This window comes from Mirounga angustirostris, unplaced genomic scaffold (genome assembly GCF_029215605.1).
Source record: "Mirounga angustirostris isolate CCGP_5_RB_7025 unplaced genomic scaffold, mMirAng1.0.hap1 SCAF_14, whole genome shotgun sequence".
Classification (NCBI taxonomy): Eukaryota; Metazoa; Chordata; class Mammalia; order Carnivora; family Phocidae; genus Mirounga; species Mirounga angustirostris.
The window spans coordinates 63,492,957-63,514,650 of NW_026991722.1; the positions used below are offsets into that span (position 1 = coordinate 63,492,957).

General features: G+C 46.7%; 1 protein-coding gene across 5 annotated transcripts in view; it reads right to left on the reverse strand.

Moving 5' to 3' along the window:
- The window catches only part of LOC123852796 (protein HIRA), an 89,815-nt gene that overhangs the window by 46,743 nt on the left and 21,378 nt on the right, over positions 1–21,694 (reverse strand). For 4 of the 5 annotated variants that reach the window (XM_045887114.3, XM_045887116.3, XM_054510382.2 and 1 more), the window contains 9 exons: positions 20,822–20,912; positions 19,385–19,479; positions 12,412–12,507; positions 10,599–10,759; positions 8,629–8,796; positions 6,213–6,326; positions 4,182–4,252; positions 3,180–3,285; positions 882–1,097 (listed from right to left, as the gene is read on the reverse strand). In XM_045887114.3, coding sequence (XP_045743070.1) covers positions 882–1,097; positions 3,180–3,285; positions 4,182–4,252; positions 6,213–6,326; positions 8,629–8,796; positions 10,599–10,759; positions 12,412–12,507; positions 19,385–19,479; positions 20,822–20,912 — 1,118 coding nt within the window. Of the gene's footprint in view, positions 1–881; positions 1,098–3,179; positions 3,286–4,181; positions 4,253–6,212; positions 6,327–8,628; positions 8,797–10,598; positions 10,760–12,411; positions 12,508–13,192; positions 13,315–19,384; positions 19,480–20,821; positions 20,913–21,694 lie in introns of all 5 variants that reach the window. The other variant, XM_045887115.2, reaches the window with a different exon arrangement.

Below are 21,694 nucleotides of genomic sequence, written 5' to 3' on the forward strand. Positions count from 1 at the left end.
CTATGGCCTTTCTGGTCCAACTAAACTAAGCCACTGAATCAAAAAACAAACATTTTTGTCAGGTGGGTGTTCAACTTCCTGCACAATAAAGCAGCAAGGACAGAAAGCTCCCAGCTGAACTGGCTGCAGCACCTTGCTCTCCATCACCAGTACTGCAGGCCCGGCCAGGTTTCCTGGGCAGTGAGCACGCGCTGTTTGGCCACTCCTGCCCAGCAGCCATGGGGCTTACTGAAGGAAAGAATGAAGGAAACCTGCATCTGCAAGCCACTCTTGTCTCTAAGCTGTGATCTCCAGACATTCTCTCATCAGAGTCATTTCTTCCACTGAAGGCTCATAAAATCAAAGGTTTCCAGTCACACATTGTGTCTCAATTACCTGGGGAGGTTTGTTACCCTGCACAAGCTCCTGGAGGTGGTTTAAGCTCCCCAGGTGATCTAAGCTCCCCAGGTGATCCTGACATTTCCTGCTCTGTTCCTGCCCCATGTCCACAGTGAGACATGGGCTTCCAGAGGAAGAAGCGGGGAGCCCACAGACATCTCCTAAGGTCAGAATCTGAAATCTACTGTTCTCAGTATCGAGAATTTCCTAGAAAGGCTAAAAGTGAGGTCTGGAAGTTCCCACAAGAGATGACCTCCTCTAGAGCTCCTTGGGACAAAGAGGCTTTTGATAAAGTGCCTTAGGCTCCATTACTACCTCATGCAGCTGATGGCAATAGGGCCAAGTAGCCCCAAGCTGGCTCACCCCGGGTCCTATTCTAGACACAGCATACACTTGCCTCCCTACCACTTGTGTCTGTACTCTGTTCAACAGACTGCATGCTCCCCTTGCCCTGTCCCTGGGTATGTACCCAAGTCCTCAGTGCTATGGGGCCGAGACCTCACCTTCCTAATGTCTTCCAGACTTTCCCCATTGACGACACCAGCAACTGAGGCAGCTGAGCTTGTCTCTCTGGCCGAGGCACTCTTCTGATCCAGCTGCTGTTGTTGCTGCCTGCGTTGGTATTTGAGCATCTCTGGGTTTTCAATGACGGCTGTGGAGAGCTGGGCCTCAGTCATGATGGCCAAGCTCTTGCCATATGTGGACTGGTGAATGCGGCTCTATGGGAAGCAGAGAGAAGTGCAACAGACCAGTTGTGAGCAGCAAAGTGGTGGTTAGTGCCCACTAGTGTGGGCGAGCTGCATCTTGGCTCTCCTGATTCTGAGAGTGGAAAGGGTCCTGGGCAGTGGTCCCAGGGCCCTGGGTGCCAGCTTGCCCTCGCCTCCCACACTTTTCTGCCTGTGGCTGACTAGATGACTCTGGAGAAGTCTTACACCCTCTCTAGATGTTTAGAACCTCTTGTGTATCTAGAACCAGGGATGAAAGTGAATGAGTAACTGATGAAACACCTACCACGTGGTCTGGTGCAGAATGAATGGCAATAAACATTTGCTGAACTGAAATTAAGACACTCAAATTGCTAATGTAAGGTTCTTAAATCACTCCAAGGACCCCAAACACTTTTTGGGGAATCAGATGCTAAAATCCAGAGCTTCCTTTCCCTGTTCTTGTCTGCAGTCGTCAGCCCCATGTGGTTGGAAGTTGATGTGAGGCTGCTAACAGTGTCTTAGAGTAAGGGAAGGCCTGGCACAACAGACTTAGGGAAATCTTTCTCTGCCTCTGCTGTTCCCTAACATGTCCTGACGCTTCTGAGCAGGGCCCCTCCCTCCACCTTCCCAGGTCTCACTAGTCCCATGCGACAACAAACCAGATAGGACCCCAAGTGGGCAGGGACAGTGTCCACAGCACATCAGAGTGACCGGTGTGATGAGAAGCAGATTCATACAAGGATGTGCTAATGACCAACTGAGGCCAACAGGACATATGCCTCAGAGCAGAGGATACTGGGCAGGGGGAGGTGATGCCCTGGGACCCATTTCTGCAGGGCCTGGTGTGCTGTATGTGGCCAGGAACCTCCCTCCCTTGTTACCTGTCCCTTCTCCCCTCAATCCCTCCCTGAAATCTGGAGGCAGAATTCAGAGTTTGGCAGATGTTTACCTATGTTTCTTAAACATGGGATCCCTGCCTGCCATCTGGGAAATGGTAAGCTAGACAGTATTATTCTGTAGGGCTCCCCCCGACGAACCAGGACTCAACAAGAGGGAGGGGAGCGCACAGCAATCCCAGGATACCTGACAACAGTGACAGGGTAGAAAGAAGACCTGAGGCCAGTGAGATACTCATCCCTTCACTGACCAGTGATTCCTAGGGAACCAGGCCATTCTAGGTATGTCAAGAAGGCAGACCCCTATCCCCAAGGGGTTTACATCATTGTGGGAGGTCCACACAGTAGCTTATGAGGGAGCCTCTACCAGTAATTGCACCTTGAAGGGGAGAGCTGCCCACCTCCTCTGGGCTTTCATAAGGCTTCTTTCAGACAAACACATTTCACTAAGTGTCATCAAAGGCCCATCTATAGAAATGTCTGCTTTCTCAGTCTACGGTCCTTTAAGCAGGGCCTTTCCCAAAGTCCTTGAAGAAGAGCACATGGGCTACCCTGTCCTGGGCAAAGCACAGTGGGGAGGCCTATGGGCATGGCTCATGGTTCTGTTCTCATACCTAAGGGTCATATACAGTCTCTGCAAAGAGCCACACTATTTTCTGAGGCTTAGTTACCTCATTGATAAAATGAATGAGCCCTGCTTGAAGGGTTTTGTATAATTCATATGAAATAATACATGCAAAATACATGGCCCAGAGTCTGGCATGCAGTAAGTCCTAAGAAATGACCAGTATTACTGTTATAGTTGCTGCTCCGTGGCAACTATGTCTCTACAAGACAAGGAAAGTGACATGAGCAGGGACCCTTGGGAGTCACTCTCACTATCTTCCAGGGTGAAAACCTTCCGGTGTGTGGCTAGTTATAAGCTCAAGAAAAGATGCCCAACTTGTTTTATTCTTAATTCCAGAACTGATTTCTGACATGAATAAGAGTCTCATCTTTAATCTACTTTGTAAAGAAGATAAGCATTATGAGCTATAAAGACAAATACCCAATAATACTTTAAGAAACAATGTGTCTGTGTATATCCTAAGAGGAGGGTCCAATTGAAGGGGCCTGTCAGAGCGGTGGTGGCTATTTCCATGGCCCGATAGCAAGTGCAGCACTCAGGCCACTAGCTGAAGGTGTACTGTTCTCTTACCTTCTCCTCCTCACTCAAGGGGTCTCCGAGCTCATCCTGGGAGAAATCTAGGAATGCCACAGAGCCATCCATGGAGCACACCAAGATGCCCAGCCCATTCAGAGTCCTGAAAGAGATGGCTATTAGCAGCCTGGGGAGCAAGTGCCTATGGGGCTTACTACAACTCCAAGGCTGGACCAGGAGGATGGCATGCAGGACTTTACAGAGATGCCAGAAACCCTTCATTCCCTTCTGTGGCATTCCCTGGTAGGGTGGGGGCAGGGGAGACAATCACACCCTAGCAGGTTCTGGTGTCCTTTAGTTCTAATTCTAAGCAAATGTGCAAATTATATCTCATCTTGTATTTTTTTTTTTTTTAAGATTTTATTTATTTATTTGAGAGAGAGAATGAGAGACAGAGAGCACGAGAGGGAAGAGGGTCAGAGGGAGAAGCAGACCCCCCGCTGAGCAGGGAGCCCAATGCGGAACTCGATCCTGGGACTCCAGGATCATGACCTGAGCCGAAGGCAGTCGCTTAACCAACTGAGCCACCCAGACGCCCCTCTCATCTTGTATTTTGTAAGAATTTCATTTTTATTTGTTTTTGAAACCACTTTTAAAAAAACATTAAGTATACATCTAAATGAAGTCACTGAGAAGCAGAAAATGTGTCTCTACACTTGTGCTAATCTGGTTCATGCAATGACAAAGTAAAGTGAAACCAGAATCACAGCACTCTCCATTTCCCAAATGCCAGTTTGCCTAGGAAGTATTTTCCAGGGGCAAATGCCAACAAAGCAAGGAGCACAGCAGCAGACACTCTCCCAATGGCAGGCCCAAGCTGCCCTTTTCTGAATCATGTGCAGACAGCACCCAGGGGTCTGCTCTGGCTGCCACACCTTGGGGAGTAGGAGGTGGGGGTAATCCCTGGCTGCCTGACCCTAATCACATCCGGAGGCCTCGTGTTCCAACGTGTGGCTTCTCTTTTCCTAGCCTGTGCATTGTAAGAAGAATCCATCTTACCAGGAAATATCCATGATGGATTTGTCGAATAGCTCATGGATGACAACCAAAGGCCGTTTCAGACACGTGAGCTGGAGGGAAAGAAGCGGGAAAGGTTAATGAAATGAATGAAAACGCTTTCTGTCCACTCAGCTCACCAACAGTCCTAGAAGCCTTGGTCTGAGTTTTTGTTGACATACAGGGCATATTTGACTCTATTCAAACAGCAATCAGCAAGATCCCAAACTGTGGAAACCAAAACCTGCCAAAATAGGCATTTTAGTGTGGCCCCTGTCTGAAGGGCTCGCTGTGGTCTGGCAGAGGAGATGGCTTTATACATAGACAACCAGAAATGGAGAAGGGGGTTCTAGAAAGGCAGACGAAATGACCTGAGCAGACGTCTACAAGCAGGTGTAGGATGCCAAGGCCTGGGTAGAAAATGAAGCAGCAAAAGTAGCACCCAGGAGAGGACAACAGGCTCGGAGAGAAGCCAGCACATCTTCTCTGGGCCCAAGGAGTTCTGGTACGTATTAATGCAAAGCTCGGTGTAACTGGCTACATACATCACATGGGCTCATTCTACAAAGTGTGTGCGGATAGTCCAGCAACACCAAAAACAGTTTAAGTTGCCTTGAATCCAGACCCACAGTTAACCACTATAACACTTGAGTTATTTTCTCTTGACCTCTCTTATGCAAATATTTTATTCTTTGGCACATGATTGTGCTTGCTTTTTCATCTAATACATAATAAGTACATAATTAAACACTGTAAAAACCTCTCTTTGATGACTGCACAACATTCACCACATGTATACCTGTATCTAGTCACTAAAAGGCTGGGCTGTGTGCCATCTCTACAACCCCACAGCTCACATGCTAGTGTCTGGCCACCCTGCTGACAGGTCTAGGGGCCACAGCGTAATGGGCTGGGAGGGAACACGTTCTGCATGGCTCCCATCAGGTGCTGCTTCTGTGGGGGAAGAGCTGCTGCAGCTACCCTAGTCCTGAGAATAGGGAATCTGAGCTACCTGGAATCCACAAGAAGAATCTTGTCCCTCCCCTAATTTCCACTTCCAGAAAAAAATAGCCCCGTCTATCTTCCCAAAAATGTGCCTACAGACCACTCAGAAATCTGGAGCCTGTGTTAACACCTGACCTCAGCATTATAAGAAAATGAGACACGATCAGTGATGTTTTGGTCAAAGCACCACAAATGGAGCCCCAGGCCAGAAGGAGCCCGGGAAGAACATTCCTGGAACTGCCTATGATGGCACTAGGGTTCAGGTTCTGAAATGTCACGTGAATAAGGGCCTGAAAAAAGCCCACAGTGTATGCAGCAATTTCTCTGTGACAAAAAACTGTAACAAATGTAGCCAGAGGATAACCTTCAAGTCTACAACTACAAATCCATTCTGCTTATGGGGGAAATTAATAACTAGTTAGGAACAAACCACTGATTGCAAAATGCAACAACAAACATGAATCTCAACAATATTATGCCAAGTGAAAGCAACACAACTACACAACTCATCAGTGTGACAGACATCACTGGAGTGGTTGCTTTGGCCAAGGGGGGTTGAGAAGTGGGGTTTTGACTGGGCAGGGACGAGGGGTTATGGCGTGGTGGTTAGACTGTATGTATGCATGTCATACATGTATGACAATGCACCGAGGTGTACACTTTAGGTGAATACATTTGCTGTAGGTTATATATAGATAGAAAGGTTTTCTAAAAGGAAGCAAACACAACACACCAACTGAGGGTATTCCCTGAGTCTGGACACACAGTTGCTCTGACTGGGGCTCAGGGTGGCCTCTCCAAGCTGGGCCCAAGCCCAGTCTTCAGTCCTTCCCTCTTCCTGGGGTAACGAGGGGGCCTGATCCCAGGTGTAGGGCGGAAGGACACACTGAGCACCACTAGAAGTGTGGGGGAAGTCTCTCCCCTTCCAGGCCTCTGGGCTCCGCCTCCTTCACCAGCTCCTTTTCCTTCCCTCTGCAGGAGCCACAAAAGCTCTTGGTAGGAGGTTGGGGGGAGGGAGTGGGGGCTCACCCAGACAGAGAGAGAACGGTCCTTGCTGCCAACAGCACAGCAGCAATATGGGCAGCTGGGCTTTGCAGAACTCCCATTCTTCTGCTTCTTTTTGAAGATTTTTGGGTTGAATTTCTAAAGCCAAATAACAATGTTAAAATAATTAATCAAGCATCAAACATATACCCTATGCCAAGTATTAGAAGTATACCACAATACCAGCCTTGTCTGCAGGAAACCCACAATGACATATCCTCCGAGCCCCAGGCACTCGTCATGCTTTACTTCATCTTTATAACTACCCAGGAGGTATTTTGCTGAGGTTGAAACAGAGTCTCGGGGAGGCCAGGAAATGTGGGCCAAGTCACCCAATGAGTAAGTGGTGGGACGAGGATTTGAAGTTGGCTCTACCAACTCTCCAGTTCTGGGCCTGCAGCCAGGTTGATGGCATGGGAGCTACTGAAACTGGCTCTCTGAATTCCTCCTGGCCTGAGCAAGGCCAGTTCCAGGACCTGGCTTTAGGGACAAAGTCTTGACAGAGGTCAATGGGATTGTCAGCTATCCACTCCAATAATCCCTTCCCCTTCACTGTAGTTGTTGCTCAGAGTCAAAACTGTCTAGTATATACTGATCACCCCTGAGTAATCTCACTTGGCCAGGGACGATGGCTAAGTCACGCTGAAGTCCGCACTGGGGGCTATCCTCGGTGTAACCTGGGTGCTGCTTTTGGCAAGGTTGGAAGCACAGAAAGAGCTCCTGCCACATTTCTGGATTGAAAGGGATGGGTACTCTAGACTCAGAGCTGGAATTCCCAAGCCAGGACAGCTGAGGAGGAAGGGTGGCTCCCTGGAGCCTGATATCAGCAGGCCTGGCCCACAGGGGTTTTAATTCCTGAGGGCAGGCAGGAATGGCTAGTGGTGCACAGAGACCAGGCAACACGGAACCTGGAGGTGTGCACCCTGGGTTTGAGTCTCACCCTGAGTTGGCTGAGAAGCCTCAGTACCACGGTCTCACAGAGACACTCTTACAGTGCCCATGAGGACCACCTGACAGTCATGTGGAAGCCCTGTGCTACCCTGAAGCAGTGATTTTCAAACATTTCATAACAAGGACCTGGCTTCAAACAAAGTCCTCCGTAGGCTCCAATACAAAAAAAATTAAAGCAATATTTTATTTGTATAAAACATATATATCTTAAGTCACAAAATATAATATTTATTATTATTTTATTTATTTATTTATTTTTAAAGATTTTATTTATTTATTTGAGAGAGAGAATGAGAGAGAGAGAGCATGAGAGGGGGAGGGGCAGAGGGAGAAGCAGACTCCCTGCCGAGCAGGGAGCCCGATGCGGGACTCGATCCCGGGACTCCAGGATCATGACCCGAGCCGAAGGCAGTCGCTCAACCAACTGAGCCAACCAGGCGCCCTATTATTATTATTTTAAAGATTTGAGAGAGACAGCCAGTGCATGGCCAGAGTGCCCATCCCCAGAGAACCTTGATCAGTCTGCTGATCGTGGAAGCCCAATGAGGGGCTCGATCCCATGACCCATGAGATCATGACTTGAGCTGAAATCACGAGTTGGACGCTTAACCAACTGAACCACCCAGGCGCCCCTGTAATATTTATTATTAATTTAAATAGTTGGAAGGATTAAGGCCATTTTAAGGAACATGAAAAACTGAGATCAGGGTCCTGGATGATCCTTCACTTTTATCAACCTTAGCCCACCAACCTATTTACTTTCTTTTGGTTGCCCAGTGCTGAGAAGATCGTTAATGGTAGTCCACATCTTCTGATACCCTTCACCCTCCACGACAAGGTTGGGCAGGGCAGCTCCAGACTCAGGTGATCCACAGCATGGCCTCACAGCTATGCCTGGCCATTGCTGGGGTGCAGGCACACGTGCTCAGCAGGCACATGCTACTGGGGCACTTGTCAGGACCACCATGCTTGAGCACCCAGGACCTGACCCAAATGTGTAAAATGGCTAGTGTGGAGCTACAATGTTCCCAATCAAAGACCGATTTTGGTGATATTCATTAAAACATGTGAGCATGTATTCTGTTTTATAAAATCTGTTTAAAAATTATGAAACGGGGTGCCTGGGTGGCTCAGTCGTTAAGCGTCTGCCTTCGGCTCAGGTCATGATCCCAGGGTCCTGGGATTGAGCCCCACATCGGGCTCCCTGCTCAGCGGAAAGACTGTTTCTCCCTCTCACACTCCCCCTGCTTGTGTTCCCTCTCTCGCTGTGTCACTCTCTGCCAAATAAATAAATAAAATTAAAAAAAAAAATTAAAAATTATGAAACATAAGTAATTAAAATGAAACAAGAATGTGGCATGTGCTGACTCTCAGAGCCCACAACCTCAGTCCCACATGTGACCCAGCCTTGGGGCAAGACACCACCCAGGTGAAGGCTAAGTACACTCACCACGACAGTCACAGCTTTCCGGTGCCCGACAAAGTCCATGTTGGTCTTCCAGCCCTCCCGTTCAATGATCTGGGCAGTGGGGCCAGAGTTGTTCATGGCGTGGGCAGACACCAGGTAGTGCCCATCAGGTGACCAGCTGAGCCGCAACACATGGGTTGTCCCTCCACACTGAAAGAAACATCTGCACTTGGAAGGAGCTCAAGACCAACTGTGTGACCAAAACTCTGTCCTCAAGAATAAAGTTGAATTCTGATTTATAAATGTATGATGGTGGAGCATGTACACGAGCTCTGGCTATGCTGACAGCTATAACATTCCAGTCTCTCTAGGTGATCTAATAAAAAAGGCTCTGTCAGATGAGGTTGGGAGCTGCAGCATCCTACACTCCCCTATGGGAGCTGAGTGCAACAGAGTGGCATAGGCCTGAGGGGATCTGTAGGATAGCCACCTCTTTTAACTGTCAATTTTGTTTGGGACAAATCTGTCCGGCCGCTGACCTCTCTCTTCTGTCTAGCATGTTAACCCTACCACAAGAGGTCTGCAGAGCATTCACTTCAGTGGAGAAAGAGCTCTGGGGACCCTTAGGAGCCTGTCTCTGTGATGCAACCAGTGACCATAAGCCACTACACACTTTCTCCAGTCTGACTCAACTGAAGCCTGGTGTGCTACTTGCAAAGGAGAAGAGCATTTTAAAGTTCATATAAACCATAAAATGCATGGCAGAAAGGCACTGCTCCCTGACCTGGACTAGGGCTGAAGTGAGGCATCCCTCCACATTATTATTCCTGCAAAGTGAGATGATATGGGCCAGAAAGCCTGCCCCCTAAAGCTCAAGGTCAGTCCAGGGCAGCCTTAAAGACTTAGGAATTAAGATCTTGGCCTCATAGCCCCAGAGAAGGGTAGGACAAGGCGTGGCCTTGAGTGTAGTGACATACCTGCCTCAAGCCCACTCAGGCCTACCCGAGGCTGAGGAGTCCCACCAGCTCCCACTGGGATTCCAAACACTCCTGCCTATCTCCATAGCTGACCCCAGAAACCCATATTAGTGGGACCCCGCTGTCTGCTTGCTGGAGCCCTGAGGAAGAGCTCCAGAAGGCATGAGGACTCATGTTGTCTGTACCAGGCTGCAGCCAAGGAGGGCAGGACTAAACAGGGTGAATACCAGTGCTAATGTAGTGCTGTTGATTTGGGGAAAACCGAATACATGATTTCCACCTTCCTTTTGCAACCAGCCCTGACCTGGGGGCACATGTCTACATCTCCTGCAAAACTTTGCTCACAGCCCTTCATCTGATGCAATCAGCACTCCTGGGCTGTTTCTGCACATTCTGGACAACTCCATCACCATACTCACAACAGATGTGAAAGTCTATCTTTCCCAGCAGGCTCTAAGCTTCAAGGAAAAGACTCCATCTCAGTCCACTTTCATTTCCTTTATCCAGTACTGCCCTTCTCATAGTAGGCACTTAAGAAATATCTAACAAATAATGGAGATCTTGAACTCTGATTCCACATGAAACAAGAACCCAAATAAAAGAAAAGGTAGTAAAATACTACACCAGTCACTGCAGTCTGACATCCAGACATTGTGCACGCTGTACTGCTTATACTATCCAAGAAAGAAGTTGGCTGGCATGTAGAGTGCAAGTCAGTGAGTAAAGCCACAGCAGTCAGGAAAAATAAGAGAGGGCCTCCTCTACCTGTGTGGCACAATGGTATGGAGGCATCACTAAGGTTCTCTTCAGCTTTTTCCTCACTTCAAAGTTGGACACTTAATACCGTCTGAGAAATGAAAGATTTTCATCATCTGACTTTTTGGGCCAGAGTGCCCATCCCCAGAGAACCTTGACAGTCTGCTCAGGCCCCTAGACTCTGCATTCACCCACAAGGTATGGACTCCAGCCAGCTTCTCCTCTGTGCATGGAGGCCAGGGAGGCTGCTGGACTGAGCTCCCCGAGCTGTCTCCTTACCTCATCAAAAGGCTTGGTGATGCTGGTCTCCAACTGCCAGTCCAGCGTTCTCCATACCTTTAGGCTGCGGTCATCAGCTTGAGAGGCAATGTATTTACCAACAGGGTCCCAAGTTAACCCCTTTACCAAGCCAGAATGGCCTCTCAGAGTAGCTAGAATTTCTGTGGAGGAAAAGAGATTGGAAAAGCATTAGCTAGGGGGAAATGATGAGTCTACATAGAAACATGAGCTGCAATCCATGGGCTATGGAACGGCTAGCCAAGAGAAGGGACCTCAGGAGTCCACCTTGGCCAGCTCCCATCCCTGGGCACAAGCATCCTAATCTGATCTCTATCAAGGCAAAAGCAACTTAAAAAAATTTTTATTGTTATGTTAATCACCTCTAAATAAAAACAATAAAAATTTTTATTGTTATGTTAATCACCTCACCACATCATTAGTTTTTGATGTAGTGTTCCATGATTCATTGTTTGTGCATAACACCCAGTGCTCCATGCAGAACGTGTCCTCTTTAATACCCATCACCAGGCTAACCCATCCCCCCACCCCCCGTCCCCTCTAGAACCCTCAGTTTGTTTTTCAGAGTCCATCGTCTCTCATGGTTTGTCTCCCCCTCCGATTGCCCCCCCTTCATTCTTCCCCTCCTACTATCTTCTTTTCTTTTTTTTTTCTTAACATATATTGTATTATTTGTTTCAGAGGTACAGATCTGTGATTCAACAGTCTTGCACAATTCACAGCACTCACCATAGCACACACCCTCCCCAATGTCTATCACCCAGAAGACAAAAGCAACTTGAAAGAAGGACTGCACCCAGGAGACAGGCACTGTGATTTCCCATTAGCCACAGCTAATACCAAGCCTGCACAAGCCCCCTAAAGGGCAGGCAAGCAGGGATCCAGGCTTGGGCCAGAGCCAAATTCTGCCCCTTTGACTTGTCTGTGGTAGGCAGCTCTGCCAGTGGTTTCTCCATCTGAACAGGAGGCCATGCCCACCTGGGCTGTAACATTAATATTTCTGATTTGAACCTCCCTGGCAGCTCCCTGATAATGAGCAGGACTAACAGCTTCGGGGATGGAGCACTATGCTGAAAGTTCTTTGTAAGTCATCACTGAGGACAAAGGAGTATGAAACAGCATGTCCTAGAGATCTATGATCTAAATGCCACCCCAACTCTAAATCTGGCTGTGACCACAATGAAAATGCCCCTCCGCCCATCCTGGTGGCTTACAGAGAGAGAAAATGACTTGGACCAAGTTCATGGAGGATGCTTTTTTAGCCCATGAACAAAACTTATTCCAGATACCAAATAGGAACAAAAGTATCTTACTGGTTATAAACTGCAGTGATATGCCAGGTTATGCCATCTGTTGTGACTTTAACACATTAGTAAGAAATACTAATCTTTTGCAAAACTGGTTTTGTTAGCCTATATCTGCTTAAGAGCTTCAGAGAGGAGATGGCAACTGAGTGGAGGCCAGAGCCCAGCAGTGGGGAGGCATGCCTTCAAGGGCATGTGTGTGTAGGGGGAACGCCAGGTGCCCAAGCACATGCACCACCACCCTATCACCCTCATGATCTGTGGCACATCCACGCTAGTACTCAGTTACTATTTTTCTTTTTAACATAAACCTCTTTTAAAATCTTAAACAAATGTCACTGACGAAGAAAAAAAGAACTGAGTTGCTGACAAGACACATGAATTCCCATTCACTGTGAGACACTTGTTACCACCAGCCTTAGGAGACAGAGAGCCCACCCTGCTCCAGATGATCAGCCCATTTTTGCCGCCACCCAGTCAGAGGCCCAGACCTGGGAACTTCACAGCATTCCAGATGACGACAGTGTTGTCCACGCTGCACGAGGCCAGCCAGGCATCATGGGGAGACCATGCTACATCCATCACATCTGGAAGACAGAGGGCTGGTGGTGAGTGTCTTACCTGGTGTGCAGACTCAGTGAGGGGGGCACTTGGCAACACCCGTCTGCCAGGTGGGCCAGCAGCCCCTAGCATCTCATGTTTGAGGAAACTTGACTTGAAATCATAACTAGACTCTTTCTTAAAAACCAATCTGTAAAACTTCCCCACTAAGGTTTATGAACTGGTCATGACATTTGAGGCATCTTAGTGACCTCCCTCACCCCTCACTAAAGAGGTAACTGAGGGCATAGCTGAGAGTTTGGGGCCACGTATAAGAACCCTGGCTCTGACACCTGCTGGGTCTGTGGCCTCAGGCTCGCTAAGCTTGCTTCTCTTGATCCCAACTGGGCCTTTCTGAGCGCCCTTTGAGCACTAGAGGCACAGCACCTAGCAGAATGCCTAGCACACACAGCCAGAGTCCAATAGCTGCCCAATGAGTGGGAGGCCATCTTTAGGCCCTTCTCCTCACAAACTGGACCTCATCTCCAAGACCCCACCAGAGTATCCCTTCCCTAGAAGAGCCCCCAAACATAATCACTCATGTTCAATTCTTTGTGACTCAGTTTTCTTATCTATAAAATGCAGATTAAAAAAAAAACCCCTATGCTCAGAGGGTTATTATTATGAGGATTAAATGTGAGAAACTGCTGTAGCACGGTGCCAGGCACACACCAAGGCATCGATAAAGGTCAGCTGTGACTGTGACGGTGACGATGACCGGGCCCATCTCGCCGTGCAGGTGTGATTTTTCTAACCTCTGTGCCTGGTGCAGTGCTAGGTGTACAGAAGAATGGCTGGTGAGGTGAAGAAACAGAAACACAGCAAGTTAATAGCTATCTAGTCCTCTTCTCATAGTATTTTTAAAAAAGGTGTAAGCAAAATACTCAAAACTTCTATTTTGTTTTTTTCTATTATTTACAATCTTCAGGGACAGCTTCATGATTTTTTCCCCCAAGGTATTGCACTTTGTATTTCACACTGCATATGCACTAGTGTGCTGCATTTAGTATCCTCATAGCCTATGTGATCCTAAGGGCTCATTTTGTTTTGCTCTGCATTCTATGTCTTTGAGAGCATTCACTACCATAAACAGACCTGATTCAACAATGAACTATTAACTGGGTCCCAGGTTTCAAGCTAATGAGCACACAGGTGTATGCCATTCACCACACTCTGGCTTATTTCTTGTGACTGATATCCCAAAGTGGGACTCTGGGCAGAATGCCTGACGACTTTCCCAAGTCTGGATTCTCTTAACCCTGTAGACAGCTTTCCAGAAACCTCTATGATTTCACACTTTTATAAGCAGAATGTCCATTTCAAAATTCTATTATCTTGGGGATTATGATTCTCTCTTCTAACTTATTAAGTACATTTTTATATTTTAACTTCACTTTACTAATGAAAGTGAAGATTTTTCATATCTGTCTAAAGTTGTCTTCTTCAACTATTTTGCTCCCATCTTCTGTCTGTTGAGAGGCCTTCTGTGCAGCGGGTCTAATGAAAACCAATGCAGTGCCTACAAAAATGAGGAATAAAAACCTCCTCTAGGAGCTCAGAGGCCAGGAGGGGCAGAATGTAAACATCAGAATTTCACCGTGATACCTAAGTCTTAGAGCAGAGAGGTGGTCAGCTGGGAACTCCAGAAGGGAGATGTGATTTTCCGAGCAATTCCCATGGACTACTGATAATACAGGCATTAGCTGCAAGTTCTATCAGTTTATCTTCCTATACTGTAGGAGATTTATATAGTAAAGTCTGTTATTATCCTTTGTGAGGTCTTTTATTGCCTTTTAACCTTAAAAAATATTCCCTCTGCTAGAGGTTTGATGAATATTCAATTCTGTTTTCTTCTGCTTTAATTATTTAGAATGTTTCTCTCTTTAATATCTGGAATTTATTTCAGTGCATGCTGTAATGAGGCTCTACACTACTCTCTACAAACCGTGTAATGGTTATTCTATCACAAGTGGGGAATACTTCTTTCTTTCCATAATTGGTAATTGATGTCTGCTTCACAATAATACACCAAGTTCCTAGGTACATGTAAGTCTACTTCAATGTTGTTAGTTTTGCCCCCAAACCCACGACATTTTAATCATTGCAGCTTTGAATGATTTCTTCTGCAACCTTCCTTATTCTTCCAAATGCCCTTTGGAGTCACTGCTGAGTTATGCAGTAAAGCCACTTATGGACTAATTTTCCACTAATTTTCTCCCTAAACCCCAGTTTTGGAGCTCCTTTCTTCAGACTATACCATTCCCGCTCTTTCCCACTGCACATCTACATACATCTGAGACCCTCCTGCATTTGAAGAGTTAAGTTTCTGGTCACTGTCATTCCAGATATTCTCATCATCATTCTTGGTGATTCTGGGAGGATGATCTGTTAAATACCCAAGGCTCTTGGATCCTTAAACTCCGCCTCCTCCTCTAGTAACCTTGGCTTCTGCTACCTCAGGCATTCATTCCCAGTCATGCCCAGAGATCCCCCCAAAGAAATCACTGTAATTCCTCCCTCGTTTGAATTCCAGCCCTCCCATAATCCTACCATCAACCGGTGCTTCCAGCTTCCTCTCAACTCCAACAGAATTTCCAGGTGCTACGGGCCTTCTGCTGTCTGTCTCCCTGTTTGGCTTAGAGTCTACCATACCCTCTGCTCTTCTGTTTTCACGGGTGCCTGACAAAACCCAGCCTGGTTCAATCTAGCTCTGTACTCCCCTGGGTCTTTCTTGAGGACCCTTTGATGAGGCTTCCACCCAACTGCACCAACATGAACAGCACCAGCCAAGGCCATGGGCACCAGCCAAGGCCATGGGAGGCCTCCATGTCATCAAGTCCAATGCTCAATATCCTCAGTCCTCACCTGACCTCAAGACAACACGTGATACACTGCTCGATCGCTTCTCCTTCAAACGCTCTCTCCACTATCTTAACTGGCCTCCTCTCCATCTCAGCCTCTTTCACTGGTTCTCATCACCCTCTGAAACCCAGCCTCCACCCTTGGCCTCCAGTCCCATGTACTTCTCCCCTGTACTCAACTCTCACATATCAAAATGCCTATGCAGCAGGGCCACTTACACCGCTGCTAGGCAATGCAAATTAAACATGCCCCAAAGCCAATTCCTAAACATTTCCTTCAGCAAACATTTCTGTCCCACCTACACACCTGCCATCAGGTGATGGCAACTGCATCCTTGACACCCACCAGACCACAGTCCAAACCGTCCTGATCCTTTTGCTTATTTCACACCCTATATCCCATCCACCAAGAACTCTGCATCTGACCACTGCTCCTCCTGACTTCCACCGCTATGATCCAGGTCTACTGTCTCTCACCGAGATTATGTCAGCAGCCTCCTCAGTGGTCTCTCCAGTGCTGCCTGTAGTCTGTGCAGCTGCCACAGGCCTCCTCACTGCTCTACTCAAAATCCTACTGAGCCTTCCCATCTCTCTCAGAGAAGAGCCCCCCACAGTGGCCATGTCCTAGTCTCAGGTGGTTCTGTGAACACACCAAGCACACATCCACACTCCAAAGCTACTGTCCCGGCTATTCCTTCAGCCTGGAAAGCTCTTTGGATGTGCACACAGTTGTCCCCTAACCTCCACCTGGTCTCCTCTTGGATGTCACCTTCTCAGTGAGGCCTCCTGGAAAACCCCATCTCATTTTGCTCCTCAGCACTTATCTTCTGGTTTCTGATGTGACTAGTTGTCTGTCTCTCTTATAATAATGTGAACTCCCTGAGGGTAGAACAGCACTCAAAATATACCAGGTGCTCAATAAATATTTGTTAAATGAATTTGGGAAAAAATAGTGTCTATTTTATTTGGTCTTTCCATTTATGAAGTGGTCATTTTATCTCTCTCAAAAAAGGTTTGTGGTTTAAGTCTTATAGATCTCATACATTTCTTGGTAAGAGTATTCCTGAGTATTTACAGTTTTTCTTCCTGCTGTATTAAGAGTCTCTTTGTATCATTAGATATTCTAATTGGCTATTACTAGTGAAAGATGAATAATTAAAAATTTTCTTATATGAGACCAACTCAATGACTCATTCATTATTAGCCCTAGGTGCTTTTCAATGCTTTTTAAGTTCTAATAGCTGTGTGCTGTAATATTTGCCATTGGTTTGAAAAAGACATTTCATGTTAAGGAAATAGCTTCCTACGGCCATTTAAAAAATATTTTTATTAAAAACTGAGGCTAAATTATCTAATATTCCTTTCAGAATACCTCCTAAGATGACTGGTTTTTTTGTGTGTTTTATTGTTGTTGTTGTTTTGTTTTGTTTTAAAGTAGGCTTCATGCCCGGGGCACCTGGGTGGCTCAGTCGTTAAGCGTCTGCCTTCGGCTCAGGTCATGGTCCCAGGGTCCTGGGATAGGGTCCTGGGATCGAGCCCCGCATCGGGCTCCCTGCTCAGCAGGAAGCCTGCTTCTCCCTCTCCCACTCCCCCTGCTTGTGTTCCCTCTCTCGCTGTCTCTCTCTGTCAAATAAATAAATAAAATCTTTAAAAAAAAAAAAAAAGTAGGCTTCATGCCCATCTTGGGGCTTGAACTCACGACCCTGAGATTAAGAGTCACATGCTCTACCAACTGAGCCAACCAGGCGCCCCGAGTGTCTTTTCTTATTTAACCTCCTAGTATGTTGTTATAGTAATAGATTCCTTTACACAAAATTCTTCCATCATAAATCATATTTAGTCAAAATGAATTACTGTTTTCAAAAGTTACCAAATTCACAAGCATTATGTTTCTGATTTTTTTTCATATTCATCTAAGCTTTTATTTTACTGTTATTTTTTTAGGTTTTGGAAACCCAGGGTGACAGCTTCCTTTGAAGAATAGGTCTACATTCTGGAATAATTTTTCTTAAAAGCTTGAAACAGTGCATCAACAAATCAAAAAATAACTTAGGATCAGGAAGCATTACTGACGATTCCAATTTTTTCATTGGTTACTACCGTAAGTTTTCCTAACCTTATGGTATCATTTCTGAAAATTTATATTTTCTAGAAAATTTTTATTTCTTTTAGCATTATTATTATTATTATTTTTTAGTTTAATAAACATTATGCTGTACTCTGTGATAATTTTTCCCCTCTAGGTTAAATGTTTTCCTAGACCCTTTACTTCTAATTTCATCTAGGTTTTTTTCTTCCTCCCCTCCCCCACCAATTAAATATGCCAAGTATATGTTTTCCACACTTCACTTTCAAAGACCCAGTGCTTTCTACTTATTTATTTCTGCTTTTTCACTGGTTTTTCTTCTTAAAGAGTTCTGCTCATAACTGCTATCAGGACCACTGAACAAGGAATGGGTGTCCCTGCTGAAAGTGGGCAACCCTACTTGCCTAGTAAAGGAGAGCACTGGGATGGTGGGCCTGGAAAGAAGTTGAGGTTATGGCTGAGCCCATGTCTCAGGTTAAGGAACCCATCAAAGGCCTCACTGAGGCCCCACCACACACCTGAACACCTGCATGGACACTTTCTCCAAGTTCCAGAGGAGCCCAATTAGACTCCGCTGTGAGCAACTGTGAATAAGTGAGGTTAAGTTACACATTTTTATGGTTATCAACAATTATACAATGCTACTCTTCCAGCTTTCAAAAATGTGGACTTAATCTATGGTCACCAAGAGGTGGGTCTGTTTACCTTTGAAATGTCTGTAGAGTACTTGCAGGGCATAAACTGTCAGCGGATTACAGCCAATGCCTTCCAAACCACTCACTCTTGCCCCATCTTCTCCCAGAGCTCCAGGCTCAATTCCAAGTCTTGTGACATTCTTCCCTGCCCGCACTTCCCAGACTCAGCACATTCCACATTGAATTGGTGTCCATCCTGTAAGCCCACTATCGTTATGGTCTAAGAGAGGACACCACTGGCTATGCAGGCACCAGCTAGGAATCTCCTTCATCCCTTCCCGCTTTGTCCAAGAATTTCCCAAGTCGGTCTCCCCCTCCATCCCAATTATCATCCCAGGCCTGGTTCAGGCCCTTGCAGTTTTCATCTGAACCACTGAAACAAGCTCCTTTTCTACCTGTCTGAACGATCTCCCTCTTACACCTCAAAGCTTTTAAAAGCTCCCTGTCTCTTTCACAATAAAGGCCACCTTCATTAACAGGGAACACAAACCTTCCATGACCTGGCCCCTGACACTCAGCCAGCTCCACTCTGTACTGCTCCCTGCCTTGTATGTAAAGATCCAGCTGTGGTGAAATGCTGCCGACCCACCATGTACACCAGGCCTTTCTGGCTTCTGCTGTCCCCCTGTCTGGGAAATGCTTCAGGCCATTCTTGGGCTAGACCACAGGCTTTCTGCGGTATAGTCACTCTAGCATCCCTGGAATCTGAGTGTACAGCACATGGCTTTTGACTGCTCTTGACTGACCTTCCTCCTCTTCAGTCCAAATCTTTAAAGATGTGCCCCTTTCCAAGTCTATGAAACACTTTTCAAATATACTCAAGGTCAAGTAAAAAACTTTTCATTGGGCCCTTTTTCATGTGTGCTGGTTTCTGTGGAATAAATAAAGTGTGCTTACGGACTTAAGTGATCCACTGATGAAGGTAGTGATTCAGTTCACCAGGATAAACAGCAGAACATGGGGAGTTCTACATTAAAGATATAAACATATACCCAATGAGGGCAGGAGTGGGGTCACTGAGTGCAGCTGGAGGCAGGCAGTGGGTACAGTGACTACACAGACCTTGAGGGAGAGGCAGGGTGTGACCGATGGTGATGGGGAGGGACGGCCCAGACACAAGGCTGCTTTAAGGACCAAAACAGTCCACAGGGGCCATGGAGGTGCTGCTGCTGACCTCAGACAGCTGCCAGGGCCGCCCACCCCAACAGGCAGCCCCACTCACCGCCTGAGTGACTCCGGAGGATAGAGACACATCGCCACTGCTCCACATTGGCAAGCTTACCACTGGAGCCAAACACGGTGCTGGGGCCGATGTACCTGTGTGAAAGAGGAGTCAGAAAGGCACTCCAAGCATGCTCTAGGCACTGCACAGAGATGCTCACTGCAGCATGGCTTATCATGGCAGACAGAACAAAGCAAAACCAGACAATGGCTGGAAAGCATCAAATTGTTGAACAACAGGGACTGATTAGGTGAGGTATGTTCCATGCACTTAATGAAATACTACATAGCCATCACAAATCTCATGGTAAGAGACAATCCACTGCATGGGGAAATATTCACCATATATAATTAAGTGAGAGAAGCAAGCCACAGGACATCCTATACAATATGACAGACACCACTATGTAAAGAAAAAAAATACATGTAAATGGATATCATCTATGCATGGAAAATGGATCAGAAAGCAAAATATTAACCATGGCTTTCTTTGGATGGTGATTTTTATATATTTTCAGATTCCCAAATTATCTGCTGTGTTATCTATGTTGACTAAAGCAGCAAAGCCAACAGTCTTTTTAAAGCTCTCTTGCAAAGCACTCAAAGCATGGCTACTAGCTCCTGCCATGCAAGCAGTCGAGTAGGTCCTCATGGACGTGGTGCTGACACCACTGATGCACAGAGCCTCTGTTAACACACTTTGCTCCCACAGAACTCTTTACAAACTCACAGAAGGAGCTCACTGAGTGGGCCAAAGGAGACAGTGTGCCTCTGCTCGCATGGCCATTAAGCAAGAACACGGAGGTCCACTCTGGCTAAGCAGTGGGGTAAGGGTCTGGTTCCCTAGTCTGACTAGCCCCCACAGTCACCTGGGGAGCTGGTCATGGAACAGAGACCCAGGACCCACCCTGAGAGACTCTGCCTAGAATTACAGAAGAAGTTTTCTAGGTGATGGTTAGTTCATTGTGGGTACAGAGCAGGCACTCTCAAGGGGGAGCTCCTTAGAGTCCCAGGGTAGGGCTGGCTGACAGAGAATGAGGTGAATGGCAAAGAGGGTAGGCTCCAGATCCCCTCCCTCCCCCGCCCCAATTCCATCAGAGCACTTTGACTTTTACCTATTCTGTATGTTGGGAAATTTCATTTGAAAAGCAAAACAAACAAAGCTACCAATGTCAGCAATGCAAAGGATTAATACTGCTTTGCAGGTAGAAACCCTGCAGCCCTGTGAGGGGGCGACTGAGCAGGTCTCCAGGCAAATGGGTCGCCTCCCCAAGCCCTAGTCAGGCCCCAGCTGCTCCTGGCCTATGTGTGCTCCCCGCTACTCAGGAAGTTTGGAGCTCTAGGGACTTCAGTGCCAGAGTGGGGAAAGGTGACTGTGATTAAGACCAGCAAAGAAGCTTCTAAAAATAAAATGTGAAAAAAGGAAAATGATGCTTACGTAGCCCGCTTCCACACCATAATCAGTTTGTCATCTCCCCCAGAAGCTAAATACATCCCACTGTTTGACCACCGCACACAGTTCACACATGCTGGGAAGAAAAAAAAATAGGGTGATGAAAATCCAATAGTCACGCCCATTTGCTTTATGCAGAGTCTGGCAAGATGCAAAGGGTTCATAAAACCTATTCTCTCTCAACTATTCAAGGCATCCACTGTGGGTGAGTCCCAGAGAATAATCCAGATTAAATACTATCCTACTTGTGCTGTAATAACAAATGACCAGGACAGAGTTTGGAAGGGAAAAGTCTACATAACCTGAGAAGTGTTAGTGCTGGATGAAACAATCAACAGGAGGTGGATTTCCATGAAAACTGGTAACTAAATCTCATCATTTCAAAAGGGCTATCTCATGATGAGATGTGTTTCTGGGCAGGGAGAATTCTTGAAATGAGGGCATGTACTAAAAAGGCTGAAATGCCCTTCCCAAAACTTTCAGGGGAGCAGCTTGCAAGAGCATAAAACTCTGACTTCATCCCATCTGTAGCCCTTTTAAATTTAGATTTTCCAAACTTGTCAACACTGCAGGTTGACTGGTTCTGCACTTATAAATTAAGACCAGCAGAAATGCCTCCTAGGCCCCCGATGGGTTAGAGCCTCTGGGAGCACTCACAGCTCGGCCTTTGGGAACCCTGCAATAAAAGGGACACTGTCCAAGCTGTAGCCCACTCGTGACCTGTGAGTGACTTGTGCTCCAGGTCAGAGGGCAATGAGGCACGCTGGGAGAGAGCAAGAACACACAGAGCTAAGGAAGGGGACATAGCTGTTAATGGAGCATCTCAGGGGAGGTAGCTAGGTTGGAAACCAGAGCCAG